The following is a 14,424-nucleotide window of genomic DNA, read 5'->3' on the forward strand; positions in this document are numbered from 1 at the left end:
TAATTATATAAGTTTGCTTCTTGACACTGTACTTTTAGAATTTTTAACATGTCCTCAGGAAATGTCACACTGAGCGGAAAACTTGTCTTCTGGTTGAATAGAGGATGAAAACTACCGCCTGTAAGGGTTTCTTGCTGCGATCTTAAATAAAATAAATAAAAAAAAAAAAGGTATAAAAACAATGAAGAAAGAGCACTCCTAAATAATCCTTAAACTCACCATGCCTGAAAATAGTCTTCAAAAAAGGGCTCTACTATACTGCATCATGACCGACCGCCCTCTGTTATGCACAAACCTCAACCCATAACCGTTTAGCTCAGGTTTTAAATCGTGTGACTCACACCGGCAGACAGCAGCCAGTAGCCGGAGGCCTCTCTGGGGGGAGGCAGTTGGGAAGAGAGGCTGCAGGATGTAGTTCGAGAAGGTGAGAGCGATCACAGCCTGGTTTGTGTGGTAGATAACCAGCACTGCGTCCACAGGCGCAGAAGCTGGGGGACAGCGCAGGCATGAGGTTAATGGATGTGGCAACAGACTGGTGTCACACACACCAGCTGCTGCACACAAACACCAGGGAGACAAGCACAGCAACTGTGTAAGAACAACCCTCACTCTCGTTACAGGAAAATGTAATGCAAGACAAAAGGAAATTAAATACTATAGTACGCACTGGAGCATTGTTAAAAGGCAAGAAAGGAACTGGGTCATCCACGTTGTGGATGCTGGGAATACTTTACATTAGCAGACGCTTTAATTATGTGAGGATGATTGTGGAGGAGGAGCGGGAGCGGGGGTTTAGTATAAATTCTAATTAATTACAAATGGCTTGCTACAACCTTGCATGTAATTGTTTCAGACTGCTGCACCGTGTGACATAATACTACTTGAACTACACCGGATTGGAACACTGTTTTAATACAGAAACCCATGTCACTGCAAACCTATTATGAGATTTTGGCATCATTCCCAAAGGATTTGGACAAATTGGATACGAGTATGGCTTGCCTTCAGCCCTTTTTTCTTAGTGTCCTCATGTCAATTCGATGTCTCAGTCTGTGTAATGTCTTTTGATACTTCCATTGGGAGGCACCAAAATCAGATTCCTACACACAGCAGCTTTAATCTTAGTCTGATTATCAGCATTTGTCCTCACCCAGCTAGTCCCCCAAAGATGTCGTTTCTAGGGTAGTTCCCCCCGACTTGGGGATGGTCACGCCCAACTCTGCATAGCAGAGACGCCCGATGGCTGTGATGACTCCAGTGGAAACCCACACAATGATGGCCACACCCACTGAGCTGGCATTCTCCAGGACCCCTTTAGGACTCACAAAAATCCCTGACCCATAATATTGCCTGCGGGAGTTAAATAATGAATCAGAAACAGGGTTGGGTGCTCGAGCATGTCACTCTTCATACTGACAAAATCTAAAAAGGATCACATTGCAGGTATTTCAAAAAAAAAAAAAAACCTAGCATTAAGCTGAACACTACTAAACAGATGACTACATGCTACAAAGGGAAAGATGTTCCTGTCACATGATGACCCATTTCCTGCAGGGCTCATGTTGTGCAGAATCCCCCCCCCCCCCTAATACAGAATTAACGATACTAGTCAGCCCATGGAAGCTCATGTTTGATCTTTAGATTAGTCCAGAAGGATTTCAAATATTATATTGAGCCATTGGAAGTCATGTATGGCTGTTAAGGTGTATGCAACAGAGAGACATTTGTGTAGCTAAAATTTGTTCAGTGACCCAGTGTTTAACAGTCAGACTCAGCTGGGTTGTTTACTGGTTAGTTAGCGACCCACATCATATTGGCACAGAAAATGAGGGTACATCTGCTCTCGTCAAAGGTGCGCCGCCCACGCTAAAACCATGCCATCAGGGTGATGGAAATGCAGTCTCAGCAATAGGAGACCCATTAGTGGGATTGCTTTTTATTGATACTCTCTCTCTTTTTTTTTTTTAATCTGCATGTGTGGGAGGCAGGCCGACATGGACGGAGCCGTTTTCACATTTCGAACAGTTCCCTGGAAACATGAAATGATGAAAGAACATGTGCGTGAATGATGATGCTGGCGAGTGTGCTGAGGATCATGACAGACAGATTTCAGTTAGTACCGCAAGCTGTCAAATAGAATTTTACAGTTTGAGCAATATCAGACGATATGTTGTCTACCGCGGGGGTTGTTTACAAGGATGTAGTGGAGACAGTCTCATTTTGAACTCAACCATAGCCCATTATTTAAACCCAACAAATACTTAAGAGGGCAATATGAAGAACTAATAATACATAAAAATCGCTTATTCTTCTCAGCTGTTATATAAATTGATTCTTTATGCAGAGCTTCACTGACTGAGGGTTATGTGCTTTATGTTGATGAATGAGGGAGACCACACATGGGCCTTCTTACCGATTATGATGCCACCGGCACTGACTAGGCCAATCTGTCTTCTCGAGCCACGCCGGAGCTTGCTCCTGCATCTCCCCCATCACCTGACGGGGAGCTGGGGGTTGTGACTGACCGCACCCGGCCCCCCGCCGCCGCCGCTGCTGCTGCTGCTGCTGCTGCTCCTCTTCCTCGGACCCCCGGTCATTCTGAAGCCCAGTCCCGGTGTGTCTCCCTCTTTTGTGGTCCAGCTGACGACGGGCAGCGCCTCCTTACTTAGTCTACCAACATAAACGAGGTTTTCAGGTACTGCTGGCACATTTTTTTTTTTTTGCTGAGTAATTTTCAGCCTCTTTCCTTCAGCACATTGACTACATGGAGCTAAATTTAGAAACGCATCCAGCATTTAATCAGTCACAGTGCAACACGATGGACAAGCCTCAAATTAACTGTAAATGTTTGTTGAGATATTCAAGTTCAAATCCGCCGGTTTTAAACCGGTCTCGCGGCGGCACCCTGCAGGCCCGTGGGACTGGAGGAATGTACAATTAAGCCATCAGCACTGACCTCGTGCGCTTTGTACCGACATTTAAACCCCAAAAACAGCTTGTGATAAAGTGCTGACCACACCTTTCGGCAGCCGCTGTGACCCGAAAACCCTGAAAGCTCCTTGTTAAGTGACGGACTTCATGCTCGGTATTTGTCCTGTGGCTGGCCTGATGAGCAGGTAACAAAAGACTTCCAGCTGATGCCCCCGATAAATGGAAAGCAGGTTATTTCTAACCATCAGCGCAGCCCAAATTGTCAACATGCCTCAACCACGCCCCACGTAGTGAGGACCCAGAAGTTAATTTACCCCATTGACAAAGCACCAAGCCTGACATGTGTACAGCTTATCCTCACACAGCTCCAGTTTCTTTTTGAAAAGTATTTTAATTTCAATGTCACATATGGTGGATGTGACTACTTGCAAACTTACATCAACAAACACATAAAAATATATAGACACAAGGAAAACATATTGTTAGTTGCTGACATAAAATCAGTGCCTAATTTTTTTGAGTAAATTATATCTAATGGAAACTTTAAATGTCATTTCTTATAATACATTTTACAAATATAGGTATTTATTGGGTTATTGTAGTCAGTATGATGTTGCCTGGACATGCACACCATCTGATGTGTACTATCTTTAAATCAACCACAATGGAAATAATTTCTCCTCTTCTAAAATGCATATGAATATGTACATGTTTACTTAATATTTCTGCATTTTTTTCACGCTATTGCAACTATTTAGTGATAGCTGCAAGAAAAAAATAATAATTCTTTAACAGTTTCCCAGTTTTGTACTAGCAACTGCAACTTTTAAGATATGTGTAAACAAGTGTACATGACCTGATAAGACCAACAGGGCGTGTTTGTGGTTCACGCTCGTACCTCAAGTAAATCAGATATGGTGAGTGATGGGTGCAGAATAGACGAGTGTCAGGAGTTTTTGGAGAAAATGCTTCAGAAAAAACTCATGCTGGCATCACAGCATATTGAGCAGGATCACGTGTCAGCTGTAACTGCAGAGCACATTTTAGTCATGTCTGGGTGCTGAATTGATTTTGACAGTTGCACTGATGCGAAACACACTTGTACACAGCATTATGGGTTTTGTTACACAATAGTTTGTCAGATTCCTTGTACCTGTGCTAATTAGGTACAATGCATACACATTGCATCAAAATTCATCTTAATGTAAATTTGCCTCTATTGGTGTAAACACATTACATTGGGTGAACTAAGAATACAACCAAATGATTACTTGTGGTTCAACAGGTTTATTTTTTCTGAGGGCAACATCTACAGAACAGCTGACATCCCTATAGAAAAGGCTGCCCTCTCATTTGATTTATAAACACATTATTCACACACCTTTTAAATGTTTTACAGTCTGATCCCAAAAAATACACGTACATGGAGAACATTTAAGTGTCTTATTGACAGGGTTCAAACATACAGAAAAAAAAAAAAACACAAAACAAAAAAAAACACACAAACAAAAGTATGAAGAGCAACCCCCAAACCTGAACAGACTAACCTTCTTGTGACCCTCTTGTGTTGAGGAGGTAAGTATCGGTATGGATGTGTGTGTGATAAGGCAGAGGTCCGGTTGGTTGGTGTGTATTGTGAAACACCTTTTCAGAAAGTAGGGAAGAGAAGACCTTAGAAAATAAACCAGTGGTGAGATGTTCCTTATCCGAGTGAGTCAATCCCACAGCACGCGTACACTTTGTGTACAGGTGTTAGTTCATGTTGCTGAAACCGGCTAACTTCTGAAAACACAGATATAAAATCTGCTTTATCCAATCACCGTTTTTTATTTTACTTTTTTATTTTTTTATTGCTGGCTCAGAAGTACCTACCACTGGTCATTTTAAAAGTCAGACCACACTTTAAGGGGGTTTGCCCCACAAGTCCAGGTTGTGACCGTGTATATAAAAGAGCCAGGGCACCTCCACGAGTCCTACAGAACTGTGTGTGTGTGTGTATGCGCTGATGTGTCCTCTTCACAGGCCAATAGTTAGGAGCGTCCTGCCGGATTGTGGATAGCAGGCAGGAGGCTCGGTCACGGCCATTCATACCACACCTTCTTCCCGTTGTTGCAGCGCCAGAATCGCACTGTGACATCATCATCCCGGGATATGGAGATGGGTTGCTATTGGAAAGAAAGAATTTAGGAAGGGCAGGATTAATATATAATGTATTATGTAAGATCAAATGGTTTTATTGTATACTGGACTGTATAACTTACTTTGAGGGGGAGAGTATGGGGAACCAAGAGAACATTCCAGGTGATGTGTATCTGGTTTATACCTGTCAAACACACACACACATAATATGAACAATCATATTTAGATTTAATCTCAGAACAACAATTTCCTCTTTATAAAGATGACTTACTGAGTGTGACTCTTTGTACAACGTGGTCTCAAAGTAGCCAGCAAAGCCATGGAGCACCGAGTTACAACCCACTGAGAATCTGGCACTGATACCGGTTATTGTTCATTCTGAAAAAGTATAGCAGATCAATATTAAAAACACATCAGTCAAAGTCTATCATGTTACTTGTTTCTTTTCGTAGCACCGAGTTCAGTATGTTTAAGTTACCTGTTGTAGGGTGTGTGAAGGTGAAGCACGGTTTGGGGTCAGCCAGCTGGTGGAAGTTATGGAGGCGCACTACATAGGGTGTCTCAAAGTGGCACTCTGGGTCCTTGTCGCGTTCCCGGCAACCCCGTACTTCATTGTAAAGCTTGGAGGAGGACAGGGGAGCGAGGAAGGATGTGTAGAACTGGGATGCTTACTCCATCATCTGAGAGTGACGAGACGAGGAAATGGGGGAGAGAGAAAGTGATTTGAGATGCAGGAAGCATGTAAGTAGGAGGAGATAAAATGCTTTCTGCACGTTTTTTGTGGCAACCAACTGAGGGTACCTTGTTACTCAGCACTACAGTGTATCATATGCAGCTGAAAAAAATTTAAAAAAGGTCCCAGTGTGTAATATTAAGGGCTCTATTTAGAGAATATAGCAGAAATGAACTATAAAATCACTCACTCCGAGTCCACCACATTGAACCGTCATGTTTACAGTAGTCCGAAACAGACTGGCTTTAAACGTGAGGTGAGGTGGTTGCAAATCAGAGCTAGACCTCTTGATGTCACTAAATCCTACACACTGGTCCTTTAAAATCACAATGAAATACCTTTGAGGAAGTGCTGTGCTCCATCTAAGCACTCTGGAGAAGTTCATTGTCACCAACGATCCAAGCAGCTCGCTCCAATGATTGTCGGCTTTCTCAGGTGCTGCCCACTCCCGCATGTCACACGACACACCACTGACACCTGATCGCCCCACTCCTCAAAGCGCCAGTTCTCCAGCCTGAACAAGTCGAAAGAGTTAAAATGTTTGTGCATGGAAACTGAACATCAGCGTTTAATGTGTCTAGGCTCCACTCCACGGAAGCATTAACCAACAGGCTTGAAAGTTCTCAAATTTCCAGCGGTTGTTCAACAAAGTTAACCGTGTAGCAGTATTTGCCTCTGAATATCTGGCCAGAGCATCGATAAAGTGTCCACTCACGTGATTACCGCATTGGGATTTTTCTCCACAGCGTACACCCTCAGCTTCCTGTCCGCCTGTCTGGCAGCACGTAGGGACGCGTTGACCAGCGGACCCCTGCCTGCTTCTAACACCCTCAGCACTCTGTGAGAGAGACATTTTTACCGTTGCTGCAATCAATGCTCCGACTTGACCACTGAATTGTAACAATGTCATTATTTTCTCTCTAGTACCTTTTTATGGAGATTTAGCAGAGGAAGAGGGTTGTTGGTTGCAAATTTAATCTCAAAAGTATGAATCATTCTCAGACAGTAATTTCATACCACGCGTTTCTGAATTCAAACTACTTTCTCACTGTGTGCAGGTTTGGATTTAGAGATCTCACTGAACATTTGTGTCTTTCTGCTCCTCTGGACTCTGTCAAGTAGACATTTATATACAGCCTGTAACACAAAGACAAAGCATGAGTATGGTATGGTAAACTCTTACACACGTCTAACCCTGACTTAACAAAAAGACACATCAGTGGTGTGCAATGTTTCAACATTTCAAAGTAAGCTCAGTGTAAGAGAGATACTATAGTTATGCTGAACATATTCAAGCAAAGGCAATTTTTCCATGGTCAAGTGTGTTTTGTGTTTTGAATGTTGGAGATGCTGCTTCCACATTCACAATGTAAGGAAGTACAAAAGAAAGATCCCTCATCTCTGAGTCAATACACACTGACAATTTGTTGAATAGAAGGTGATCCAACAATTAAAACACTTCACATGAATCTATAGTTTATTCATGCCAACGTAATTTAAGATAGTAGCATAACAGTTTTCGGGCTGTGGGTTCACTACCAGGTCAAAATGTTAATGTCTTCTCAGCGGTTAAAGAAATTGGATTACACAGGTTTGTTTCAACAGGTGCGTTACTGCTATGTCACACAGTCTTACTGTTGGTAATGTGAATATTTAATAGGATCCTTCTCAAACACTTCTATGTCTGAGACTCCAGGTTGTCCATGAGCGGCTAAAAAACAGGAAGGAAGTATAGTTTCATTATGAAAAAGTAAAAAATATATATACACATTTTAAACATATGAACACAAATGAGCACTTCCTTACCTGGAGGGGAGATGCAGGATCTTCATCAACCCTTAGCGAAGAGCTCATAGGCATTTGGGCGTAGGCCTGTTCTGGTTGAGGTATTTCCAGGGTACTGAAGGTAGGATCGGAAGTCCTTCTCAGTGTGGCGACTGGTTCCTGTGAGATGAACTGGGCCCAACTAGGTAAGAGAGTTTTTTTTTTATTAGAACAAGACTCTGCATTTGGCTGCTGATTTTATTTGAGTTGAATCTGTTGAATTATACCTTAAAAGAGAGAGATTATTCGCTGATGGGCTTTTGACAGAACAGGGAAGCCCTTCTTATTAGTGAGGAAGGCTGGTTGGAAGTAGGGCTGCTTTGATAGGTTCCCCGAGCCACTTGTCAATCACTGCATCTGACGCATGTCCGCTCCCACTTTCAATCGCTTCAGGAACACAAATAAGTACATTTTCAGCCACACAAACAACCATTATTATTTCTTCATGCACTGACTTTGCCCGGCTCTCTTACCAAGACAGATCCTCTTGTTGTATCACAAGGGTTCTGAATGAGTGCCACCTAAAAGAGCAGAGGCAAGTAAACTAAATGATTCACGGCTTTAAGGATCAATGACAACTGTTTTAGCATGCAGAAAGCACTCGACTACTTGGGAAGTGAACTAACCAGCTCCAGGTCTTCTCATCAAACACCTGCCTCATCATCGATGCAAGTGTTCGGTTCGTTCTCAATCAGATCTTCCCGCATGTCCCTTGAAGCATCAGCGGGACACGTATCCCGAACTAATCAGACAACAGAGGACAACACAGTTAGCTGATGAATTGAGCTGTTCGTCGGACTTCCTTCGATTGTTCTACATGTGCATGCATGCTGAGTGTCTTACATTGGAGGTGTGGTGTCCAGTTTGGATGTGATTTAGCAGCATGCGGCGAGATTGGCGTTTATGAGGACCCTTTACAGGGATCATGAAGACAGGCAACCCATGGTAGGCTGAGAAGTTTAACTCCTGTGCCAGAGCCTGGAGAAACAGAAGATGTGGGGCATGGTCGGATGACAAAAGGAGGATCAGATGGGTAGACGGAGAGACAAAGATAAGTTCACATTATGCCACAAAAATCATGAGATCAGCAGCAAACGTTCATCCACATACCTCAAGAAAGTGAATACTGCCAAAGCACACTGTCCGGTAACGAACTACACAGCTCTGAGTTTCTGCGCTCTGTCTCCGATTTCTGAAGTTCACCCAGGTCAACAACACTAAACAAGAGCCGAAGGAAAAAGCAGAACGAGAGCAGAGAGTGAGCTGTGTGAGGGAGACACTGACATACAAATAATACGCTGCGACGTAGAAATGGAGCTCATGCAAGAAAACACTGTTTTTACATCCTTCAAAATACCATTTAAAAAAGGGTCCTCATGAAATAAATGTAAAAAAAAAAAAAAAAAAAAAAAAAAAATTCCTATCACTGTGTGTAATGCTGCGGCTGCACGTAATTTCCCAGCTTGGGATAATAATAGCATATCTATCTATCTATCATCTATCTATCTATTATCTATCTATCTATCTATCTATCTATCGGCATGAATAACAGGAAAACAAGTGCAAGAATAATGTTTGATATGGTTACATTATTTGGGTATGCATGTTCTAAGGTGTTGAAGGGTATGTTGTAGCGCCTCACTGGTGGTGCCTTACTTTGGAAGAGGGTCACAGCTAGAACAGTAATTATAGGGGTCAGGTATCTGAGCTCCAACAGCAGAATCCACCTCCTGAGAAAGCAACACCCTATCCAGAGCATACACTTGCACAAAGTGTAGTTCCTTTTCTTATCATTAAACTCCCAGAATTTCCAGAAAGAGCACAAAGGACTCATCACCGAGTCTACATTGAATAAAACTTGATTAGCCAAAGGTGTTTAAATGTATATACAACCCTTGAGGACTACCTTGGTTATATATAGGCTACATCACAATAACAAATGTACATGTGTAAATGTACATATTTAAAGTACAGATACTCAAATCATCCCTTCTAAAAAGTGGCTGTGGCGATTTTCCTCAAATTGATGAAAGAGGCTCATGAATGACTTTGATGGGACAGCCTCCTGTCTTGTAATCAGGCTTTTATTTTGAAGACAAATCCGTCAGTTTCCCGTCTTATTTCGGGTACGGTGACATCTTGACCCACCTTGGCTTGTCATAGCCGCTCATGACTTCCGCAATTTGATCGCTCATTGTGCGTGGACTCCGCCCCCTTCTACGTCAGGTGTTCCAACAGGTGGATGAAACATTGATGAGGTGGTGCAGCAGGCAGCACGATACCACTGCAGTGTAACACTGCACAGTGAGAGACAGTGGGAGGACAACTGGGCATTACAGTATCATTCCCTACAGGTAGAAAAGCTGTCAAAGACACAATTCAGGTGGTAGAAACAAACTGAGAAGATTATATGATAGAAAATAAGTAGATGGTCTCCTCCATGGCCATGTGCTAAATATGTGCCAGGAGAACTGTCATTCACAGGACTAAATGTTCAATAACATCAACATCTAAAAACTTAATAGTCTTGACCAGAAATAGAACTAGAGATCTACTCATGTGCAGGATAAACAAACATTTGTTCTACTAGGGCTGCAACTAACGATCATTGCATTATTAATTAATCTGTTGATCATTAGTTCTTAGTCCATAAAATTCCCTTGTGACGTCCTCAAATGTCTTGTTTATACAAATATATTCAGTTGTGTGTGGTAAAAACTAAAGAGAAGCTGAAATCAAGTTTGGACGGTTAATCATTATCAAAATAGCTTAGAAATTTTAATAGTTGACAGCTAATGGACCAATCACATACCACTCTATGTATTCAAAAAAAAGGGAACATTTTGAATTGATTAATACAATTTGGCACGTTAATATTATGAATCCAATAAAAGTAAAAATCATTAAACATGTGTAAGATTTCATTTTAGTGTTAATACAGTGAGTGGAAATAAACACCACATAGCTTCAACAAGACAACAAACTGCATATTTCAATATTTTTCCCTGCCTCTCAGACTCAAACAACAGGACCAAGTTTTAAAGTTCCATGTGAAATAAATAAAAATGACTTTCATAATTTAAGTGATATTTTCATCTCAAACACACACACTAAAGAATAGTGGTCAGGTCAGTAAAAAAAAAAAGAAAAAAAGAGAACAATAAAGTCCAGTGCTGTAGAACCACAAGTGAATGTGTATGCCGATATCTCCAAATGTCTTCACCCCCAAACAGAGTGTGGGACATTGTCTTGTTTGTTTATGCATGAGTCCAGCCGTTTGAGGGCTTTATTCGTCTTCCACATTTCCAGCGTTCTTTTGAGGTACGATGGGCCGGGTTCTCCTCTATGACTGGGACACCAGAACAGAGCTTTTGGCACAGATGAGTTATCTTACCTGGATACAGTTGGGAAATAATTGTGATTAGAGTTAACAGGTCATACACAAATATTCATTTCAAAAAGACACTTGGCATGTATCACAATTAATGTATCCTGTATCTTTACATATACAATTACATTTTCCACTTCACATGACATCTTTATGACACCAGGATTTGCCTTACCAATGGCAGCATCACAAACACTCTGGCTTGTTTTCCCAGTAGACTCCCAGGAAATATACAGGGACACCGTCATCATGATAGCCAGGCCGGTACCACAGACCAATGGCTCGGAGTAGAGAGAAAGACCAGCAGGAAGGCCCAGAACAACAGGTAGATGACTGGCCATACAAGGCTACCTGGAGGATGAGGGAACAGTGCTGTAAAACCTCAAAATATCTTTAACAAATGAAGTTTAAATTGAGCTCTATAAAATGTATATACTGTGCAGTCTTTTTATAGTGGTAGTTTAAACTTTGGTGCCATCATGTTAAGACAATAACATGAAGTTTGTTTTGTCCATCTTTACCTTGATGGGTCGATACAGGTTGGGCTCTTTGAGCGCAGCACAATCTGCCCAGCGACAGTGACGCCATAGAAAAGGTATTGATAACCCACGTAGTTTATGAGTGTGTAAATGTCACTGGTGCACAACATCGCAGAGTAGAGATCAACTAAGTGGGTGAGAGAGGAGAAAGTCATCATTCTGCACAAGGTGAGGGCACACATGGACATAATATAGGACTAGGAAGTTTTCTTAGGACTCACAGTAAACAATAATGCTGGGATTGGAGGCAGCTTGTGACGGAATCATGGCCAGCAGACGTGGGAGGTGGCCTTCCCTCGCTCCGGCGAAAACAGCCTGAGAGACAGAATTGCAGGCTGTTAAGTCCTGAGAGCGGAGCCAGCTGCTGCTTGCAAACCGTATGCACGCTGAGGGAGCAACTCAGGAAACACACATCAGGTGATTATGGAGACACCGGTGCAGAAGCAGACTGCAGAAGTGAAAATTGCAGGGTGAAAATGGACCAAAAACGGAATACAAAGTATTCTGGGATGTTATTGGTCAAGTGGTATTGTCTTAGCAGAGTCAAATATGCACCTAGAGGAATACAGGCTCTTGCCCTACAATCTGAAATCCAAAAAAAGATCAGCCTTCGCACGGCTAAAGTATTTGATTCCTGTCAGGCTTCTCATTTTTACCCTGCTTACCCTTTCTCCATGTTCGACAGTAAATAGAGTAACATACAAAAGCACGGCAACCACAGAAGCTGGAATGAGAAGAAAGGGAGGCCCGTGAGGAGGAGGACAGGGGAGGAACAACTGACCCGAGACGACGTGAAGAGGGAGCCATTGACTCCCCCGAAGTGGAGAGCGCCACAGAGATGGGCATATCCATGACATTACTCCTAGCAATTTTTTCCAAATGTCTGGGGAGAAATATTAGGAGTAGAGAGAGAAGAGGAGAAAACAAGTAAACAGTTCAACACATACTCGAAGAACGGCGACTAATCAGAACTTTCAAAACGGAGTGCAAAAGGGCACACATTAAGTGTTACAAGCAATATTTTACTATGAGGGGCATGCATCAGATATTGCGGTTCTCTAAATGGCTACTGGACAACACAACTACTGGATTTCATCTACACACACAAAACACACACACACACACACCATTTAGTTGTCATGCTTCGGTTTCTCACACGACCAAGCATTAGAAGCCAGCAGCTCCTGTGTGGCTCATGGCTGTGACGTAGGCCACGTTGGCAAACACGTAAACAAAGGTGACCACAGGAATAGAGATGAAGATTGCACGAGGTAGATTCCTGAGAGGATGAAAGACAAGAACGCGGTTCAGGGATATTAGCCATTTCTGTGACTGAGCTTTGATGCCCCCATAGAAAAACTTTCAATAACACCAAACTGTGCACCTGTATGGGTCAACCAGCTCCCTGTGACGTAGTTGAGGAAGTTCCAGCCTCCATAAGCAAAGGAGCCTTGTAGGAAGGACAGAGCTACCAGACCAACATCATAGTCTCGGAAGTCTCCAAGGCGTGTACTGGCTCCAACCAGTAATAGTGACCTGTGAACCAAAACCAAAAAATTTCTGAAATGAAGCTAAAACTTGTAAAATGCTTTTTAACCTTCATATGTGAGCAGCAGGGGGCAGTGTTGTAGTCAAGTCAAGACCAGGCAGTATTTAGCCAACTTGGGTAGCTAACTTGTAGCTAATATTCACCATCTCTCTTTGGGAGAAACCCACACACCCCAGCCTTCTCAGTCAGTGTATTTTTAGGATGTACAGACTGCAGTGCTTTTCTTTCTTCAATGCTTGCAGATGTATTAATTATGTATTTACTCTATGTATAAGACCAATCTCAAGTACAACAACTCTGGCATTGGGCAGCAGACATAATGGGCCTGAGACAGATGACAGTTATCAAGTGTTCCAGTGAACCAGCATGCACATTTTATTATACACCTGTAAATTTTTACTGCAATGACTGAATCTAGAGATGTTGAGTGAGTTCCTCTGCAGGTCTCTTACTGACGGGAACAGCAAGCAAACATTTTAACAGCTTTAGATTTTAGCCAACTCAATATCCCAAATATTTCATGATGGCCAACAACAAATGAGGCCAGATCACATAAAGGGCTGCATAAAACATGTATTAATTAGCAGCATCTTTGGCTTCTGAGGAATATGTATGGGCTAAAATCACATGAGTCTGTTTGCAGGGCCTGGCAGGTGTGATGTGAGTGAGTGAGTGAGTGAGTGAGTGAGTAAGGATTATGAGTGAGATGAAAGCTTAAAAGAGACTGTAATCCCCTTTCATGTTAGAATCATAAATCCTGTGGGAGGCACAAGGGGACAGATCGTGATGGTAGCTGAAGCATTACAACTCAAAAACGTTTTTCTCTTAGTGCATCATGCCTTAATACACTGGTTTCAGGAATTGGGGGTCAGGAAAATTCTTCACAATTAGTATTAGAAAAACTTGAAACACTGGACAAGTGCAACTCTTCAGATCTCTAAACATAAACCTGAGTAGAAACTGCTTTACTTAAAGCCAAAATGATAAGGAATATTACCTTTGCATATTTGGACGAAACCCATGATTATGATGAGGCCCAAAGCCAAAAGCTTGCCAGCAGTGAAGACACTTGTACACATGTGGCCCAGCGCACACTGTGGCAGTTCACCCAGGTCAACAACACTAAACAAGAGCCGAAGGAAAAAGCAGAACGAGAGCAGAGAGTGAGCTGTGTGAGGGAGACACTGACATACAAATAATACGCTGCGACGTAGAAATGGAGCTCATGCAAGAAAACGCTGTTTTTACATCCTTCAAAATACCATTTAAAAAAGGGTCCTCATGAAATAAATGTAAAAAAAAAAAAAAAAAAAAAAAAAAA

The 14,424-nt window shown here is 42.2% G+C and overlaps 1 protein-coding gene and 2 pseudogenes across 1 annotated transcript in view; all 3 read right to left on the bottom strand.

Annotated features, from left to right (window-relative positions):
* The window catches only part of LOC113746536 (large neutral amino acids transporter small subunit 2-like), an 11,502-nt pseudogene extending 8,905 nt beyond the window's left edge, over positions 1-2,597 (bottom strand).
* Positions 2,598-5,248: 2,651 nt separating this feature from the next.
* On the bottom strand, positions 5,249-9,798 carry LOC113746537 (protein arginine N-methyltransferase 5-like; annotated as a pseudogene).
* Positions 9,799-11,201: 1,403 nt separating this feature from the next.
* LOC104931189 (large neutral amino acids transporter small subunit 2) overlaps positions 11,202-14,424 on the bottom strand; it is a 6,534-nt gene continuing 3,311 nt past the window's right edge. The window contains 16 exon segments of the mRNA XM_027282577.1: positions 11,202-11,260; positions 11,263-11,310; positions 11,313-11,362; positions 11,532-11,568; positions 11,571-11,681; positions 11,776-11,869; positions 12,336-12,376; positions 12,379-12,402; positions 12,405-12,437; positions 12,711-12,744; positions 12,746-12,833; positions 12,939-12,960; positions 12,963-13,052; positions 13,055-13,090; positions 14,101-14,172; positions 14,175-14,225. Coding sequence (XP_027138378.1) covers positions 11,202-11,260; positions 11,263-11,310; positions 11,313-11,362; positions 11,532-11,568; positions 11,571-11,681; positions 11,776-11,869; positions 12,336-12,376; positions 12,379-12,402; positions 12,405-12,437; positions 12,711-12,744; positions 12,746-12,833; positions 12,939-12,960; positions 12,963-13,052; positions 13,055-13,090; positions 14,101-14,172; positions 14,175-14,225 — 890 coding nt within the window.

This window comes from Larimichthys crocea, chromosome X, assembly GCF_000972845.2.
Source record: "Larimichthys crocea isolate SSNF chromosome X, L_crocea_2.0, whole genome shotgun sequence".
In the NCBI taxonomy this organism is placed as follows: Eukaryota; Metazoa; Chordata; class Actinopteri; family Sciaenidae; genus Larimichthys; species Larimichthys crocea.